The following is a 14,824-nucleotide window of genomic DNA, read 5'->3' as shown; positions in this document are numbered from 1 at the left end:
TTAATATTCCTTTAAAATCTTTTTAATCATCAAAATAATTAAAGAGAATACCAAAAGTAATGCATGTTTGCAGTGGTTGTCTTGAGGGAAACCAAGGAAAGGAAATTGTCCTGGTTTAACTTGAAGAATTTGAATATTGTTATGATGTTTCTAAATGGCATACCACATTGGTTAGACAGAGTAGGTGTGTTGTGGGAATTTGTTGAACAGCTTTCAACTCTGATTGGAATATGCAAGATTTGACATGGGTGAGCAAGAGTAATGTTTGTTTCTACTGTGGCCCTGTTGGATATTTACTCTCAAGGGCTGTTACATGTCCTTGCGTGTGTTTTAACAAGTGCCCAGAATTTCAAGGATGACATGCATTTTAGGTGCATATAAGGATTCAGCATCTAACCTTCACTTCATATTTACAAATTCCTGATTAAATGGGAAAACCTTTTGGTATCAGTTCTTTATAATAAGCCCTGAAAGCATAATCAACTAACAATGTTGAGGGTCATTGGCTACCTGGCTATTATTTAACAAAGGAATAAGTTACAAGATACTGTGATTTACAGTGATTTTGTGATGTGTTAGGGTATTGTTGACCATGATATGGAGCAAAGTTTTTTTTTTTTTTTTTTTTTGCTTTGCTTTCTAGATTTTTATTAAAACTAAAATATACATTATCTTACAAGAGGATGGTGCATTCTTATCCATTGTCATTGTTCTATAAGAGAAAAAATAAATTAAATCTCAAACATTGTATAATACAAGATAACATTATACATTTATATTAGTAATACTAGGACAAATTACAAAGCAGAAGGGAAAAAAGCTTTACTAATATTATTAAGGACAGTAGAGACATCCATCTTGATAATAGAGAGAAGAATAAAAAAAAACATAAATAAAAAGAATTATAGCAGCAATGATAATGCTATATTATTTGTGATATAAAAACCATGTCAGTTATACACCTATTACTCAATCATTTTGTCTAGCTTCGTACCAAATAAGTTTAATTTTACACTTCTTTTATACTTTTCTTTTAACTATATACATAAAGAACCTGAGGCTGTTGCACATATCTACTAATGAAATCGCATTCCCATTCTGGATATTCTTTTATTCATCTATAAACTTTCATTCATTTTCTATAATAGGTCTGGTCTCAGTAGGAGAATATAATCTACCCATTTTCCCCATAGTTTAACAAATTTCTCAGATTGTAAACAAAGATTCATCATTAGCCTCTCCATTACGTAGATCTCGTAAATAATTCTATACAGTCACCGATTTCTGGTATTTCAGGCTGTAGCCACTTTTTGGTAATCGTTTTCTTACAGGTTATCATCAGGATTCTCATCAAGTATTTGTCAGGTTTATTTTCTAATTTAGGTTCCTTAAGCCTTATAGAGTTTGAATACTGAAATGGCTGGGAACCTGAATTATACTCTCGAAGCACTCGAGATGCACCGATTGCAATTTTCTTGGCCGATTTCGATTTCCGATTTTTTGCAAGTGTTACCTGCGATTTATCTATATTTAATCTAATAATATTTTTCCACCCAAATTCTCTCTGTGATGTATGGAGTATGTTGTTTTCCACTGTAATTTGAGAATAGTTTCCCAATCTTCATCTTGGATCTTGAACTTCCCTTCCTTTTCCCACTTTTAATATATTTGTTATCTCCTAATTTAACTTCTGTGTAGTTTGCAATTATTTTGGTCTTAGAGAATGGTATTCATACATTGTTCATCTCTACATACAAAACAGGAACTATCTTTTCCAAACTCTCCCCAGTAATATTGTTAATCCTATGCCTTATTTGGGATTATGCCTTTCTATAGAATTCTTGATTATTTAACATGTATCCTTTAAGTGTCTCAAAATCCATCACAATGGCCTTATCTATAAAAAAACAATAGGTCGTTAATCCTTAAACCTATTGTAACGTAGTTCAATGGAAATGAGGAGGCGAGAACTGGCTTGATAATATAAATAATATTTTAATGAATAACTTAAACCAAAAGACAAACACACACTTGACGGACATGTCCGTAAACTATCTCTCTCGCACCATCATCTGCCATCAGCCTTTATCCCTCTCGGAGGCTTAATTAGCCTGATAAGGGACCGGGTGTGTATAATCACAACCCCGCCCTCCGCCCCGCCACACCTATTTTCTGTCATATTTGGAGAAAACAACAAATCATATGCGGGCCATCTCAGTGATGAAACTTTCTCTTTTAAATTATTTTCTTAATTACGTCTTGCCAAATCTTTAATAGGTTGTTTGTCCATGGGCTGTTTTCCCCTTTATACATTTTAATCAACTGGTCATCACCCATTATGGCTTTTATTGGTTGTCTGTTGATCTCTATTTCTTTCCATCTTGCCCTAATATTTTAATTGCATAGACATACAAGAGGTCATAGCTGGGCTGCCTGATGATATTCTTCTAAGCATGGCAGGGCCATACTGCCCATTTCTTTCTGACGTTCTAATTGATATAATTAATAAGAAATATATAAATATAATAAGTGATATAGTTGTATCCCATTCATTAAATTGCTGTTTATTTATATCTATCTAAGAAATGACTGGAAAATATTTAACAGTCATGGTAGTATAGTCGTTGAAATGTATTAAATTCTGTAGAATAGGTAGTGTAGAAGGTTCCATCTAGATATGTCTGATTTAATTCTGGAATGCAATAGCTTATAAGTTACATCATATATTCATGTAATATCTTTAGGTATTTGAATCCCAAAAAATTTAAAAGATCCCTCCCCCCCATTTGAACTTGTATTTGAGTTTTTTTAATTTGTGATAGATAGTGATAGTTTCTGTTCTGCTCCACTCATAGCTATTCTCTTAATGTCCTTTTTCAGTCTTGTATATTGGTTTAGGGGCTCTAAGAATTAAGCGAATAGGAGAGGGGAACATGGACATCCCTGTCTACATTATTGTTTTTCTAGAATAAATGATTGTGAAAGATTCCAATTAACTTTAATTCATGCTATTGGTTTGTTGTATAGTGCTTGGATGTTGGAAGTTGTTTAGTGTTGTCAAAAGTACTGGTACTTCGGTACCAATTCGGTACTAAAATGAAAAAGATGGAACAGTACCAGTGTTTCTGCAGTACCAGTAGTATCAAGCAGCATCTCTGTCAGGTACCATTAAAAAAATCAGTAAACATGTTTAGGCAGAGGGATTAGAAGACTAGTCTTCCACTGGCCATGACATGATACACAGGGCTCAGTTCACTGACTTATGCAGCTGAACTGCTCCGTGTTAGAGCTCCCCATAACTGGGAGAATGGGATGAGAAAAGTCTCTGGATCTTTGACTCCAAACAACGTTTTACATACATTTTTTTTTTTTTAGAGAAAGTGTTTTCTTTTCTAAAAAGATTCTGTTTTTGTTATATAATAAACGAGTAGTTTGGTTCAAGAAACAAAACCGTTTTATGACATTTTGTTAGAATTAACAACGATTCCATTCAAGTTGTATCAACATGCACCTTTGAAGTTGTATGCGATCAACCAGTGGCATCTATACGCATCGTGGATCACCTCAAGCATACACGGAGATGACATAAGTGAAAAATATTCTTTTATTATCAGACACATTCCTTGAACATGTTAGTCTGGCATTCCCCACTGAATTTTGACCTGACTTTTGATAAACATTTCAAGTTGACTCTGGCATTGTTGATGGGCACATCACATGATGACATGTGAAGACCTATTTCTAAATATCTGTTTGTTTGCTATGTTTTGTACAGTAGGTAGCATGACCGGTAATGTCTCTTGTATGCAATGAATGGCTTATTTGTATGGAATGCATAACAGCAGAAGAGAAAGTGGCCGTGAGTTTAACTTCCAAAGTGAAGATCTTGTACTGTCATTGAGTGTCATTATTATAGGTGCATGGTCTGATAAATCAATTGATCCAATGTCACATGAGTGGATTTTATGTCTGTCTCTAACCAAGGTGAAGAAATAGTCAATTCGGCTATACGTTGAGTGGGGTGCTGATTAATGTGTATAATCTCGCCCAGTTGGGTAGTAATTTCTCCAAATATCAATAATCCCAATTTTCTTGCTCACACAATTCTGGTGTGAAGGATTTTCCCCTGAGTAATCCAATTGTGAAAGGCGAATATTTATATCCCCTATACCCATATAAATGTCCCCTCAGTTTCTGTGGATATCATATCTTATAATTGTTTAAAAAAGGCCCATTCACTTCCAGGAGGGGCATATATACTATGTATAGTTACCTCTGTTTAAGGATAAGGATAAATCTACCTTTATCTTTCCTTTCAGATAAATGTTCATAGTTGACCTGTTTTGAAATAAGAATGGCTACTCGTTTGTGCCCAAATTTATAGGAAGCCGAAAATAAATATTTAAATACCCTCTTTTTAATTTCTAATGCTCTTTCATTTCTTTCTTTAATTTTGTGAATATTTTGGATAATTTTTGAGGGTTTAATACACCATTGATATTGAATGAGATGACTCTGTGGTGGTTAAGCCCCTTCCATGTTAGCTCGTCTGAATTATTGAAGTTTATCTACAACGGACAATTCGGCTCATCTCCCCATTCCCTTCATCGTCTACAGTCCCTTCCTCTCCGGTCACACTTAGACCATGACCAGATTGACAAATGCTTATCAATAATACAGTGTTCTGTGACTAAAATATCAATATGACTAAATGTTACTAAAATATGACTAAAATGTCAACAGTTTTCATTGACTTAAACTACATTAAAATGCCCAGACATGGTCAACTAAAACTTGACTAAAAAAATAGGATAAGGTTGACTAAATATGATAACTAAAAAGTACATTTGACACAGGACAAAGACTAGATTAAAAAACAGATGACAAAATTAATACTATTATTCAGTTGCCAGGTCAGAGTGTATTAATGCAAAGCCAACGTTTACGTGTTCTTAACCTCACTTTTTTCACCTCCGCCTCATTTTGAGCCAGGAAAACCCCTGACAAGGCTTCGTGTGAAACTGAATTTTAACTGATAACCAAAAAGTTTGATTAAACAACGTGACTATTTCATATAATGTTTGTTCTTCGTTTATTTGATTTTTTGATTGTTTTTTTTATATCATGGTATCTAAATATTTTATTCCTAAGCTTCTTGCCATTTAATTGTGTTGGATGTTGGTAATATTAGTTCCTCTTTCACTTGTTCCTGCTGGAGCTTTAATGAGTGAAGCACACACTCTTGTGTAATAGAAGAGATGAGAAGAAAGAGCACATATTTGCGGACTGAAGAGATCCCGCACATTTGTTTATGTACCATGAGGGTAAAGTATTCCTTGTATGGCTTAGAAGCAATTTAATTGTTTGTGTGAGGTAGGGTGTAGCAGAGGGTCTTGTATCATAAAGACAGCTGTGACACATATTGTAAGCTGCCAAAATAGATGAGAGTGTGGAAAGCACCTCTCACGGGTGGCTACAGGCAGGCAGCCAATAACGAGAGCACAAAAGGGGAGTGACAAGGCTCTTTTTTTTGTCTTTTTTTTTTCTCTTCTTTTTCTTTGGCTCATAGAAGACTAGACATGCTGCACGGTTCTGGATCATCTGTACTTAGCAGTAACTACACCATCACTGAAAATGAAAAAAATTGCCCCAAAGTTACCTAGTTTTATGGTGTTAATTTATTTATTTCTAGGTACTGTGATTTTCATGCTTAGTATATTTTTTTTTTTATCTGAGCATAATTGAGTAAAAACCTGTCTGTCACAGGAGAGATCTGTTTAAAGGTGCCTTTTCATTGCATCCGACAACCGATGGACGGTTGAGCGGAATTCATTCATATCCAAGGTAGAGTCATATGTGGGGTTGTGGAGTTCTGTCCATTTGCGGATGAGGATGTTTTGGATCAGATTTGAGCTGTGGGTGCATTGAAATGTTACAACTCGTGTGACTAGACCATATTCGACTGCCCGACCATATTAATATATTGATTTGAAAACTGAGCTCAGAGTGAGAAATATCAACAGTTTTTGTCCTAAACTTTATTTTAAACCAGGTGTTTAAATCTGGTCACTCTGAGCTCAGTTTTCAATCATTATATTAATATGGTCGGGAAGTCGACTACACTATGCTAAACCTTCATATTTAAATTATCTCTTCATATATAAAATTGTACTCCCTGTTTGCTAAATTTGTTATTTATATAGAAAATACTGAGTGAATATTAATCATGAATTTAATTCAATAATCTCAACAAAATCAGACACCGTAATGACATTGTAAGGTTTGATGGCAAACCTCGGAAAACATACATAAAAAAAAAACTTGCCGCCCAATAACGCCCTTAACAAAAAGAAGAATATTCCACTAGAACACACAGCTTTTTAATAATCTGATTAACAGGAAAAGCAAGTATAAACTGTCAAATTTATTGCAAAGCTCACATTTATTCTTTAGTGTTGCTATTGACCTAGAAATGAAAATTCATCATTTACTCACCCTCATGATATCCCAAGTGTGTATGACTTTCTTCACCAGAATACATTTGAAGAAAAATAGAAAAATATCTTTGCTCAGCAGATCCTTAAAATACAATTGGATGGTAATCTTACTTTTGAAGCTCAAAATCACAAACAGTCCGCATAAATGTTATCGAAACGACTCCAGTGGTTAAATTAATGTCTTCTAAAGCGACATGATCACTTTTCGTGAAAAAAAGACCAATATTGTAGTACTTTTTAACCATAAACCAATGTAATCGCGTTGGCATTGTCATGTGAGAAATGACCCGCATGCGACACGTATATTTTTTTACAATGGTTTGTGTGCTTATCCTGGATGTCTCAACTAAGAGAAAAATGTGAGATTACATCCGTAACATGCCAATGTGAATACATCACACGAGAGACCGCAACTCGGCCTCTCTTGACGTGAGCTTGCATATTGCTGCTGACTGGAAACAAATATTTATAGTTAAAGTGCTTAAATATTGATTTTATTTACACTGAAAGTGATCATATTACTTTAACCACTGGAGTCGTATGGATGACGTTTATGCTGACTATCTGTGATTTTTGGAGCTTCTATGGTCTGATCATTATCAGAGGGTGTCTCATTTAAAATCGGAATTGGAGCTGATCATGATCTGAGCTGCTCCCTTCCTCTTTCTCTCTACCTCTCTTTCACCCTGTTCCCCTGACTCAACATGCACTCTGCAGTAACTGCTCTACTTTAAACTGTATGCTTATTATGATCTTTGAATTTGTATGAAGTGTTCTCATATGCTGGACAACTTGCGTCTTGTTTAACCTTTTAAATTTTCTCCTGTACTGACGGAACACTTCACAGCAGATGTACTGAATGTCAGATTATATATTATCAAACATATAATGTGGTTTTTAGATGTTTTATAATGATTGATTATGATAGATAGAAGGTTCTAAACACATAGCCCTTCCACTTTCCCAGCCCTGGAAGAGGTTGTGATGGCAGCAGTGTTGCATCAAAACAGTCAGCTCTTGTGGTAATGGTTTTATTAAAGTATTAAATAAAATACTTTTATTTAGTGATTGTTTGATAGTTTGTAATATATAAAAATAAAGATATTGTTGAAAAGATTACTTGAGCTGCTGGTTAAGTATGACAACCGCTTGAGTCCCTCTTTTGCTGGTTAACAGCAGCAGAAATGGTCACAGTAGTTTGATCATACGTGCGAAAGAGTTAATCCACTTCAGCTTGTCTCTGTTGTTTTTCAAACTAGTTATATTGCATCTAGTTATATAACAAACAAGTTATATTCACTGGGATGTAAACTGATGTCATTGACGGAGCGGTTCTGTGCTCGCCTCACACATCCAATTAATGAAAGTATTTGTTATTATCGTTATTGATTTTATCGCTTCGTTTTTGCAGCACTATAAGAGTCCCGAAAATAAGTGTGTATTCCAGGCTTGTTTAGAATTAAAAGTCCTGCGTGATGCACCAAATCTTTTTTTTCTTTTTTTTTTCTTTCTGGCTTATATTGGGATTTTGGTTGTACTTTAACTGCTTCTGGGATTGTTTTATATTTTAGACTCTTGCAGCCACTATGTCTGTGCCTTTTATACTGAGGAATGACAGATATTTTATAAATCTTTTTAAAAACTATCGGCTGATTAATCAGTTTCTTATTTATCGGTATTGGCAAAAATGTATTAAATTGGTCGACATCTTCCCTCCAGTGCTATGCTCCCATAAAAACAGTTTCTGACCAACTCCAGATCTGGCAAGAGGTTTCTCACCCTGATTCATCTGAATTTCATTGAGGTTTGAAACAAGAGCTCTCCGCACTCCAAGGTAGAGCAGATAGAGAACAGCCACTGTGATGTTTTTGAATGGCCTGCAGGCAGGGTGAGAATTAAACCTGATCTGTGAATGAAGAGAGTGTTCCTCTTTCACTTTCTGTCACAAATGTACTGCCGTCTTGGATCTCTTATCAGGGCTTCACAGTGCGAGTATTTCACTCGCATTTGCCCCTAAAAATGGATATGTGCGAACCGGAAAAATTATTTACGCGCACAGTGTTCAATTAAAGATTACAAATGAAACCCCCCCCCCCACCCCCACCCCCCTCCCCGTCCTCTGGTTGAAAAATATCACCCTTTTAAACCATTTCAGAGCATGTATATAAATAAAGATATTGCTTATTACCTGCCTATACCTACTAATATTAAAAGGTTGAAAAATCTTGAAAGGACTTGTGGAATTATTGTTATACCACCCAGCCTTACTGAAGACTAAAAATGTGCCAAAATAAAAAAATGCTACAAGATTTACCCATATAGGCTTGGTTTGTTGGGAATTGCAGTCTGGTCCTTTCTCACTGGTCCCTTTCTGTTTTCCACAGATCAAGAGGACGTCCAGCCTGGTGACTCCAAACTGACCTGTGTTGCCCAGCTTGAGCTGCCCGGCTCATGGGAGCAGCTCGCGGAGAGTTCGCTGCCATGTCTTAACGCCGCACCCTCCCCTCTGAAAACCCTGTCCCCCCTTCCCTCTCTCTCCCCTCCCTCCCCCTCCTCCTCTTCCTCCCCTGCCCTCCCTGTTGGAGCTCCCCAGTCCTTTGGAAACCACAGTGCCTCCTCTGGAACGATGAGTCTGCATTATCAGCAGCAGGGATCTGAGAGGGATCTCCCTTCGGCCACCGCCTCCACCAGCCTGCCCTCCGTACGAAAGACCCCTAAAAAGCGGCGCCTCTCGCTGCGCTCGCTCTTCCGGCGTCGATGTGGGGACCCCAAATCCCGCAAGTCACGTGCTCTAACCGCTGGAGTGGATGGCATTGCCAGTGTGGAGAGCATGAGTTCAGAGATGTGCCAGCAGCAGGATCACGCCTCTGCGCTTTCTGTGCCTGGTGTGGCCTCCACCTCATCTTCACACTCCTCATCTTCAGCCTCCACCTCTGAGCTGCTGGAGTGCCCGCTGTGCCTGCTGCGCCACACTCAAGACCGGTTCCCAGACATCATGACATGCCACCACCGGTCCTGCGCTGACTGCCTTCGACAGTACCTGCGCATAGAGATATCTGAGAGCAGGGTCAACATCAGCTGCCCAGAGTGCTCGGAACGCTTCAATCCCCACGACATCCGCATGATACTCAACGACCGTGTGCTCATGGAGAAATATGAGGAGTTTATGCTGCGCCGATGGCTGGTGGCTGACCCTGACTGCCGCTGGTGCCCTGCTCCGGACTGTGGGTAAGTGTAATACCTCTGCTTTTTATATATATATATATATATATATATATATATATATATATATATATATATATATATATATATATATGTTTAGTATCGGTCAAAATTATGGGTTCTTTGTAACAATCTCATCAAAACTTGAAATGATACACATGGGAATTATTTTTTATTTTTTTAAAGTAGCAATGCTTTGCCTGTTGATAACAGATTTGCACACTCTTGGCATCCTCCAACCACATTATATATTTTTTCCAGCAGTCTTGAAGGACTTTCCACATATTGCTAGGCACATGTTGGCAGCTTTTCTCAAACTTTGTGGCCCAACTCATCCATTACAAACTAAAACAAATTTAATATTTGATAAAAAGAAATTAATATATGCAAACATTCACATTAATCATTTAAACAGCTGCTGGTCTGGAGGTGTAAAGCTACCCATCAAAAACACACACAAACTGATTTGCCTTCATGTCAAAATAAAACCTTGATTCAACTTGCGACAGAAATATGTTAATACTTTATAGAAAAATTTTATATTCACTCAAATGTAATGTATATTTAAAATATTAATTTAAGCAATGTCTCACAAGCAAGAGTGCTGTTGTACTGAATAAAAGTAGTTTTTGATGTTTTAATGTTTTATGTTCTGTTGTGCAGAAGCACTTTATTTGATTAAAAAAAGGAATGATATTTTGGAAAAACTATTGTTCATTTTGGTATTGTGATATATATGATTGAAGTAAATTGGAGATCTGAATTTGATGTATTTTTACAACTGAAAATGCGATGATGAAGTTTTGGATAAGGAGTGAATGTACCTATAGGGCTGTGCATCAAAACCGATTTCCCGATTTGATTCCAATTCACAAGCTCTTGAAATTGATTATATTCCCATTTTGATGATTTATTTCTGTTGTAATGTCCATTTTGCTTATATATGAAAGAACTTCTCTCAGCTATTGCAGTTTATTATACGGGGAACCAGGGTTTCCCGCAGAAAATGTGTTAGTTAAGGTGGTGGGTGGTGGTGGTGGGGGTGGGGGGGGGTGTATTTGGAATTGCATAACTCCTGACTCAAATTAAGACAAATACTGAAACTTGAGTCATATCTTTTTAATGATGTATTAGTTTGTCAAGGTAATAACATTACATCTAATAGTCCGTCAAAATGTGCAAAGCTTATTACAATCACTGCTTATGGCAGAGCTGACACCTAGCATCGTTTAACATTTATGACCTTAAAAAACTGTCAAATAGCAAATGTTTAGTTTAGCAACTTACATCTTATCTCACACTTGACCGACCGTAAACTGAAGCGCGTCGCTAAAATTCGCGCTGTGAACATAAAGCCCGCCTACTTTCATTTGATTAGTCATCTCAAATATTCTGACATTGACGAGCAGTGACAGACCAATGAGGCTCAGATGAACACACACACACACACACATGCTCTGCGCCGCTGCGGAAGAACGCGCTGATAACAAGACTGAAGCGAACACGAAGGCTTATCACATATTTAAAGATGGAAAGGGAGAAAACAGGACAGAGTAACACGGCGAATATCGCTCATATATATTTTTTTGACGACGTAGTTAAGGCGGCAGGCGTGTGTTGCTTAGGCGGCCGCCTTAGTATCAAAGTGCTGCGGGAAACCCTGGGGGAACCTTCTTACTTGGTACATTACCAAAATTTTAATTAAAAAAAATAATTACTAATGTGGCCCAAACAATGCAGCTCAAGTTTCTATTTTTCCAACAATACAACAAATCAGTATAAAAAATGTAATCAATACAACAAAACTAAAGTAAACTTTAAAAGTAAAAGATTGATTTCGGGATTTTAAAGGTGGGGTATGTGATTTTCTTTTTTGACCATTTTTTCAAAATAACTTGAAATCCTATTCCTAACCCACTTACTGGCTGTAAATTAGAAGCACTGAAATGAAAATTAAGCAATTTAATCATCTGTGGAACGGGCAGGACTCGAAAAACTCCAGCCAATCATTTTCAAGACCATCTAGAATCATTGGACAGAAAATGTGTCAATCAAACGGTCGTACCATGCCCCCCTCCCCCACCACCCTGGCGCTGCGTGTCCCGTTGGTCATCAGCTGCTTTCAGATGGAGCGGCATTTACTACACAGAGCTGTAGTTCATCACTGACAAGCTGGGCAATTTACCCTTCATTATCACGGCCCAGCTTGTTAGTGAACTACGGCTCTGTGTAGTATACGCTGCTCCATCTGAAAGCAGCTGATGGCGATTTACTAATCAATGAATGCACTTTATGTTATGTGCTTTACTGACGAGATGCGCATAACAATCTCATCTGATAACGTTATATCGGTCAGCCCTATATTTCGCCATAAACTTCGGTGACAACCAGGACGTCCAATATATTTTTATATATTTTATATTTATACAATATATATTTACATTTCAAAAACATCAATTTTCTAACAATACTAATGATTTATGTGACTGTTGAATGTTAATAATATCTGGTGCAACTTACCACTGAATGTTGTGCCATGTTGACGGTCTTAGCAGGTAAATGGTGACGTCATGCAGAAACTCCAACCTATGCTAGCCTGGCTCGCTCTCGCGCATCTGAGTTTTCGCTCGTGCATGATTGCGCGTCCATGTTTTTCGAATGGGTGGAGTCAGGGCCAGCGTTGGAGGAGAGAAGGTAGGACCTTATGAGTTGTGTATTTTCAAAATCTGCCGGCCGTTTTGCAAATCACATACCCCACCTTTAAGAATTGATAATGGTATTGTTCAAATGAATATCGCAAAAAAATTCAAAAATCTATATTATTACTCTGCTCTAATATTAGTGATGTTACCATTTTTAACATTTGTTTAACCATGAGGTTTCATGAATGGTTAATAGTTTTTTCTTGTAGAGTTGGGACGCAGGAATAAAGAATGTTTGTTGTAATTTAGTTTCCTCAAACACTAACTCAAAACAGCAGCAAATAAAGTGCACAGTGAGCTATGAGTCTAAATAGCACAATACATACATCTTCAAATGATAAAATCTTGCATTAAAGTAAAAAATAATCAAAAACTGTCACAACCTGTAAATGCGATCTGCACGAGCAGGTTCACACATCGTGAGGCAATGAATGCAAATATTATCATGTGCGTGGAGTCACACTGCTGCAGATAAAAAGCCTCTTCGGGGTGCTTTTGATTTTTAAATGGTTTAAAATCAAATAACATTGAACTTGTCTAACTATTGTTTCTAAACATGCATCAGAGCAAAAGGGAAAAACATATCGTCACTATCGATTTTGTTAAAAAATGTTTGACGATTAATCTGATAATTATTTAGTAACTCACATTGCATTTGTCTAGATGATGCCACGTTTGGCTGAAATGCGTTCATTAGCCTAAGTTTTTATGTATTTTATGATTGAGTAACAACAAAAATACAATTGTGCAAACAATATCTAAAGCCAACAGTCACCCAAAGCAGATCTATAATATAAAAAGATGTATATTCAAGCTGACAGAGATTGGCTTTTCTAGGTGTACCCAACATTTTAATTGCAAGATCTACTTTTTCCTTTAAGTAGTTCAACATGATCTACCCATTTTAGTTTAAAACTCAAATATGAGAAAATTTTTGGAAATAAATTATTTGATCTTTTCAGAAACAATGTCTGCCAAGTGCCCACCAGTCTTGTTTACTGAGGAAGTTATGAATATGGCTTTACTGTTTTATAGAGATATAAAAGCCAATTTATTTGTTTTTGTTTTTTACTATCACTTGCTTGCAAAATGGAATACAGTATTCACAAAATATTAATATAATCGGGAAATGAAATTGTTCACCCAAAAGTGTCAATTCTGTATTCACGTGAGAGAGCATACAGTTGTGAGCATTGTCGCGCTTGTGCAACAGTACATACTGCAGATGGCAAAAGCTTTTCGCTTGCCACGTACCTTTTAAAATGCCCTTAAGCATCTGGACATTCAGTTCCTTACTGATTAAAAACGTAATTTCACATGCAGAGATTCTTCTCCCTCAGGTAAGGTTTTTATTGCATCTGTGGGGCAAGAGACACAGCAGACTCGCTTTGAGCTTTAACTGACAGCATACAGACAGACCTGTATAAATGAAAGTAAATGAAGTTCCCACATCGAGTTTTACCTATAATAATGGCCATAAACTATAAAATATTTTTCGGAAGTGGGGCATTGCAATCTATGTTATAAACAATTATCACAATCACTTCTCATCTAATTTACATGAGAAGGTTCACTTTACATTCAAATGGTAATTTACACAGAACAGAACTCAAATGATAATTTGCTGAAAATAACTACATTTGATCATCTGGATTCAGTCAGATTTATTGCACAGAATGTGTTTGTGCATCCAGAACTGCTTGTTTCTTTTAATTAAGTCCGACAGACATCTTTTTCGTGACATTATTATTATGTTGCTTCATAAAAGCCTATATTGCAAAATGATTGTGTAGATAAATTGGTTTAGATTGCATTCCAGTGTGTTTTTTTGTTTTTGCTGAGTTCAGCGTGTCCTGTGTGCGATGAAGGGCTCAACTTCTCTCGCACATCTGGACACGCAGCACCGCAAATCGCATGCAGATGAGCTTACACACTGGTGTGTCTGGCTTTTCTTTTTATTTATTTTTAAAATACAGAATCAATGATATACATTACCCGCCCTCAAACATTCACTTATTAACAGAGAATAAGGTCTATGGTAATTCTACAGATACTGTTGCATTATGTCATCAATACAACACTCAACACATCCTGTTGTCATGGCAGCATGACGAGAGTCTGTGTTTCCATGACACATTTTTTCCCAGCTCAGTCTAAATAGCGGCTATGGGTTTAACTACCTGGCTGTGAATGTTGCCACAGCTGCTTTGTATGTTGGCACAGCTGCTGTGTCTGTGTGTATTTGCACGTTTGTTGGGTGTTTGCTATGGCATGTGAGTCTCGAATAGGATGTGGCCTTTGTGTGTTATTTATAAATGACTCCCCTACCTGGACTGTTGGAGTGTAATTGATTATGATGGCAAAAAGTGATATAACAGAGATAAATAGTGCAATTGGTTGAAT

General features: G+C 36.8%; 1 protein-coding gene across 1 annotated transcript in view; it reads left to right on the top strand.

Moving 5' to 3' along the window:
- LOC127650525 (E3 ubiquitin-protein ligase RNF19A-like) overlaps window positions 1-14,824 on the top strand; it is a 59,334-nt gene that overhangs the window by 22,045 nt on the left and 22,465 nt on the right. The window contains exon 2 of the mRNA XM_052135985.1: window positions 8,882-9,725. Coding sequence (XP_051991945.1) covers window positions 8,882-9,725 — 844 coding nt within the window. The remainder of the gene's footprint in view (window positions 1-8,881; window positions 9,726-14,824) is intronic.

This window comes from Xyrauchen texanus, chromosome 10 (assembly GCF_025860055.1).
Source record: "Xyrauchen texanus isolate HMW12.3.18 chromosome 10, RBS_HiC_50CHRs, whole genome shotgun sequence".
Classification (NCBI taxonomy): Eukaryota; Metazoa; Chordata; class Actinopteri; order Cypriniformes; family Catostomidae; genus Xyrauchen; species Xyrauchen texanus.
Note: the sequence above shows the minus strand (reverse complement) of the source record. Positions and strands in the feature narration are given on the sequence as shown.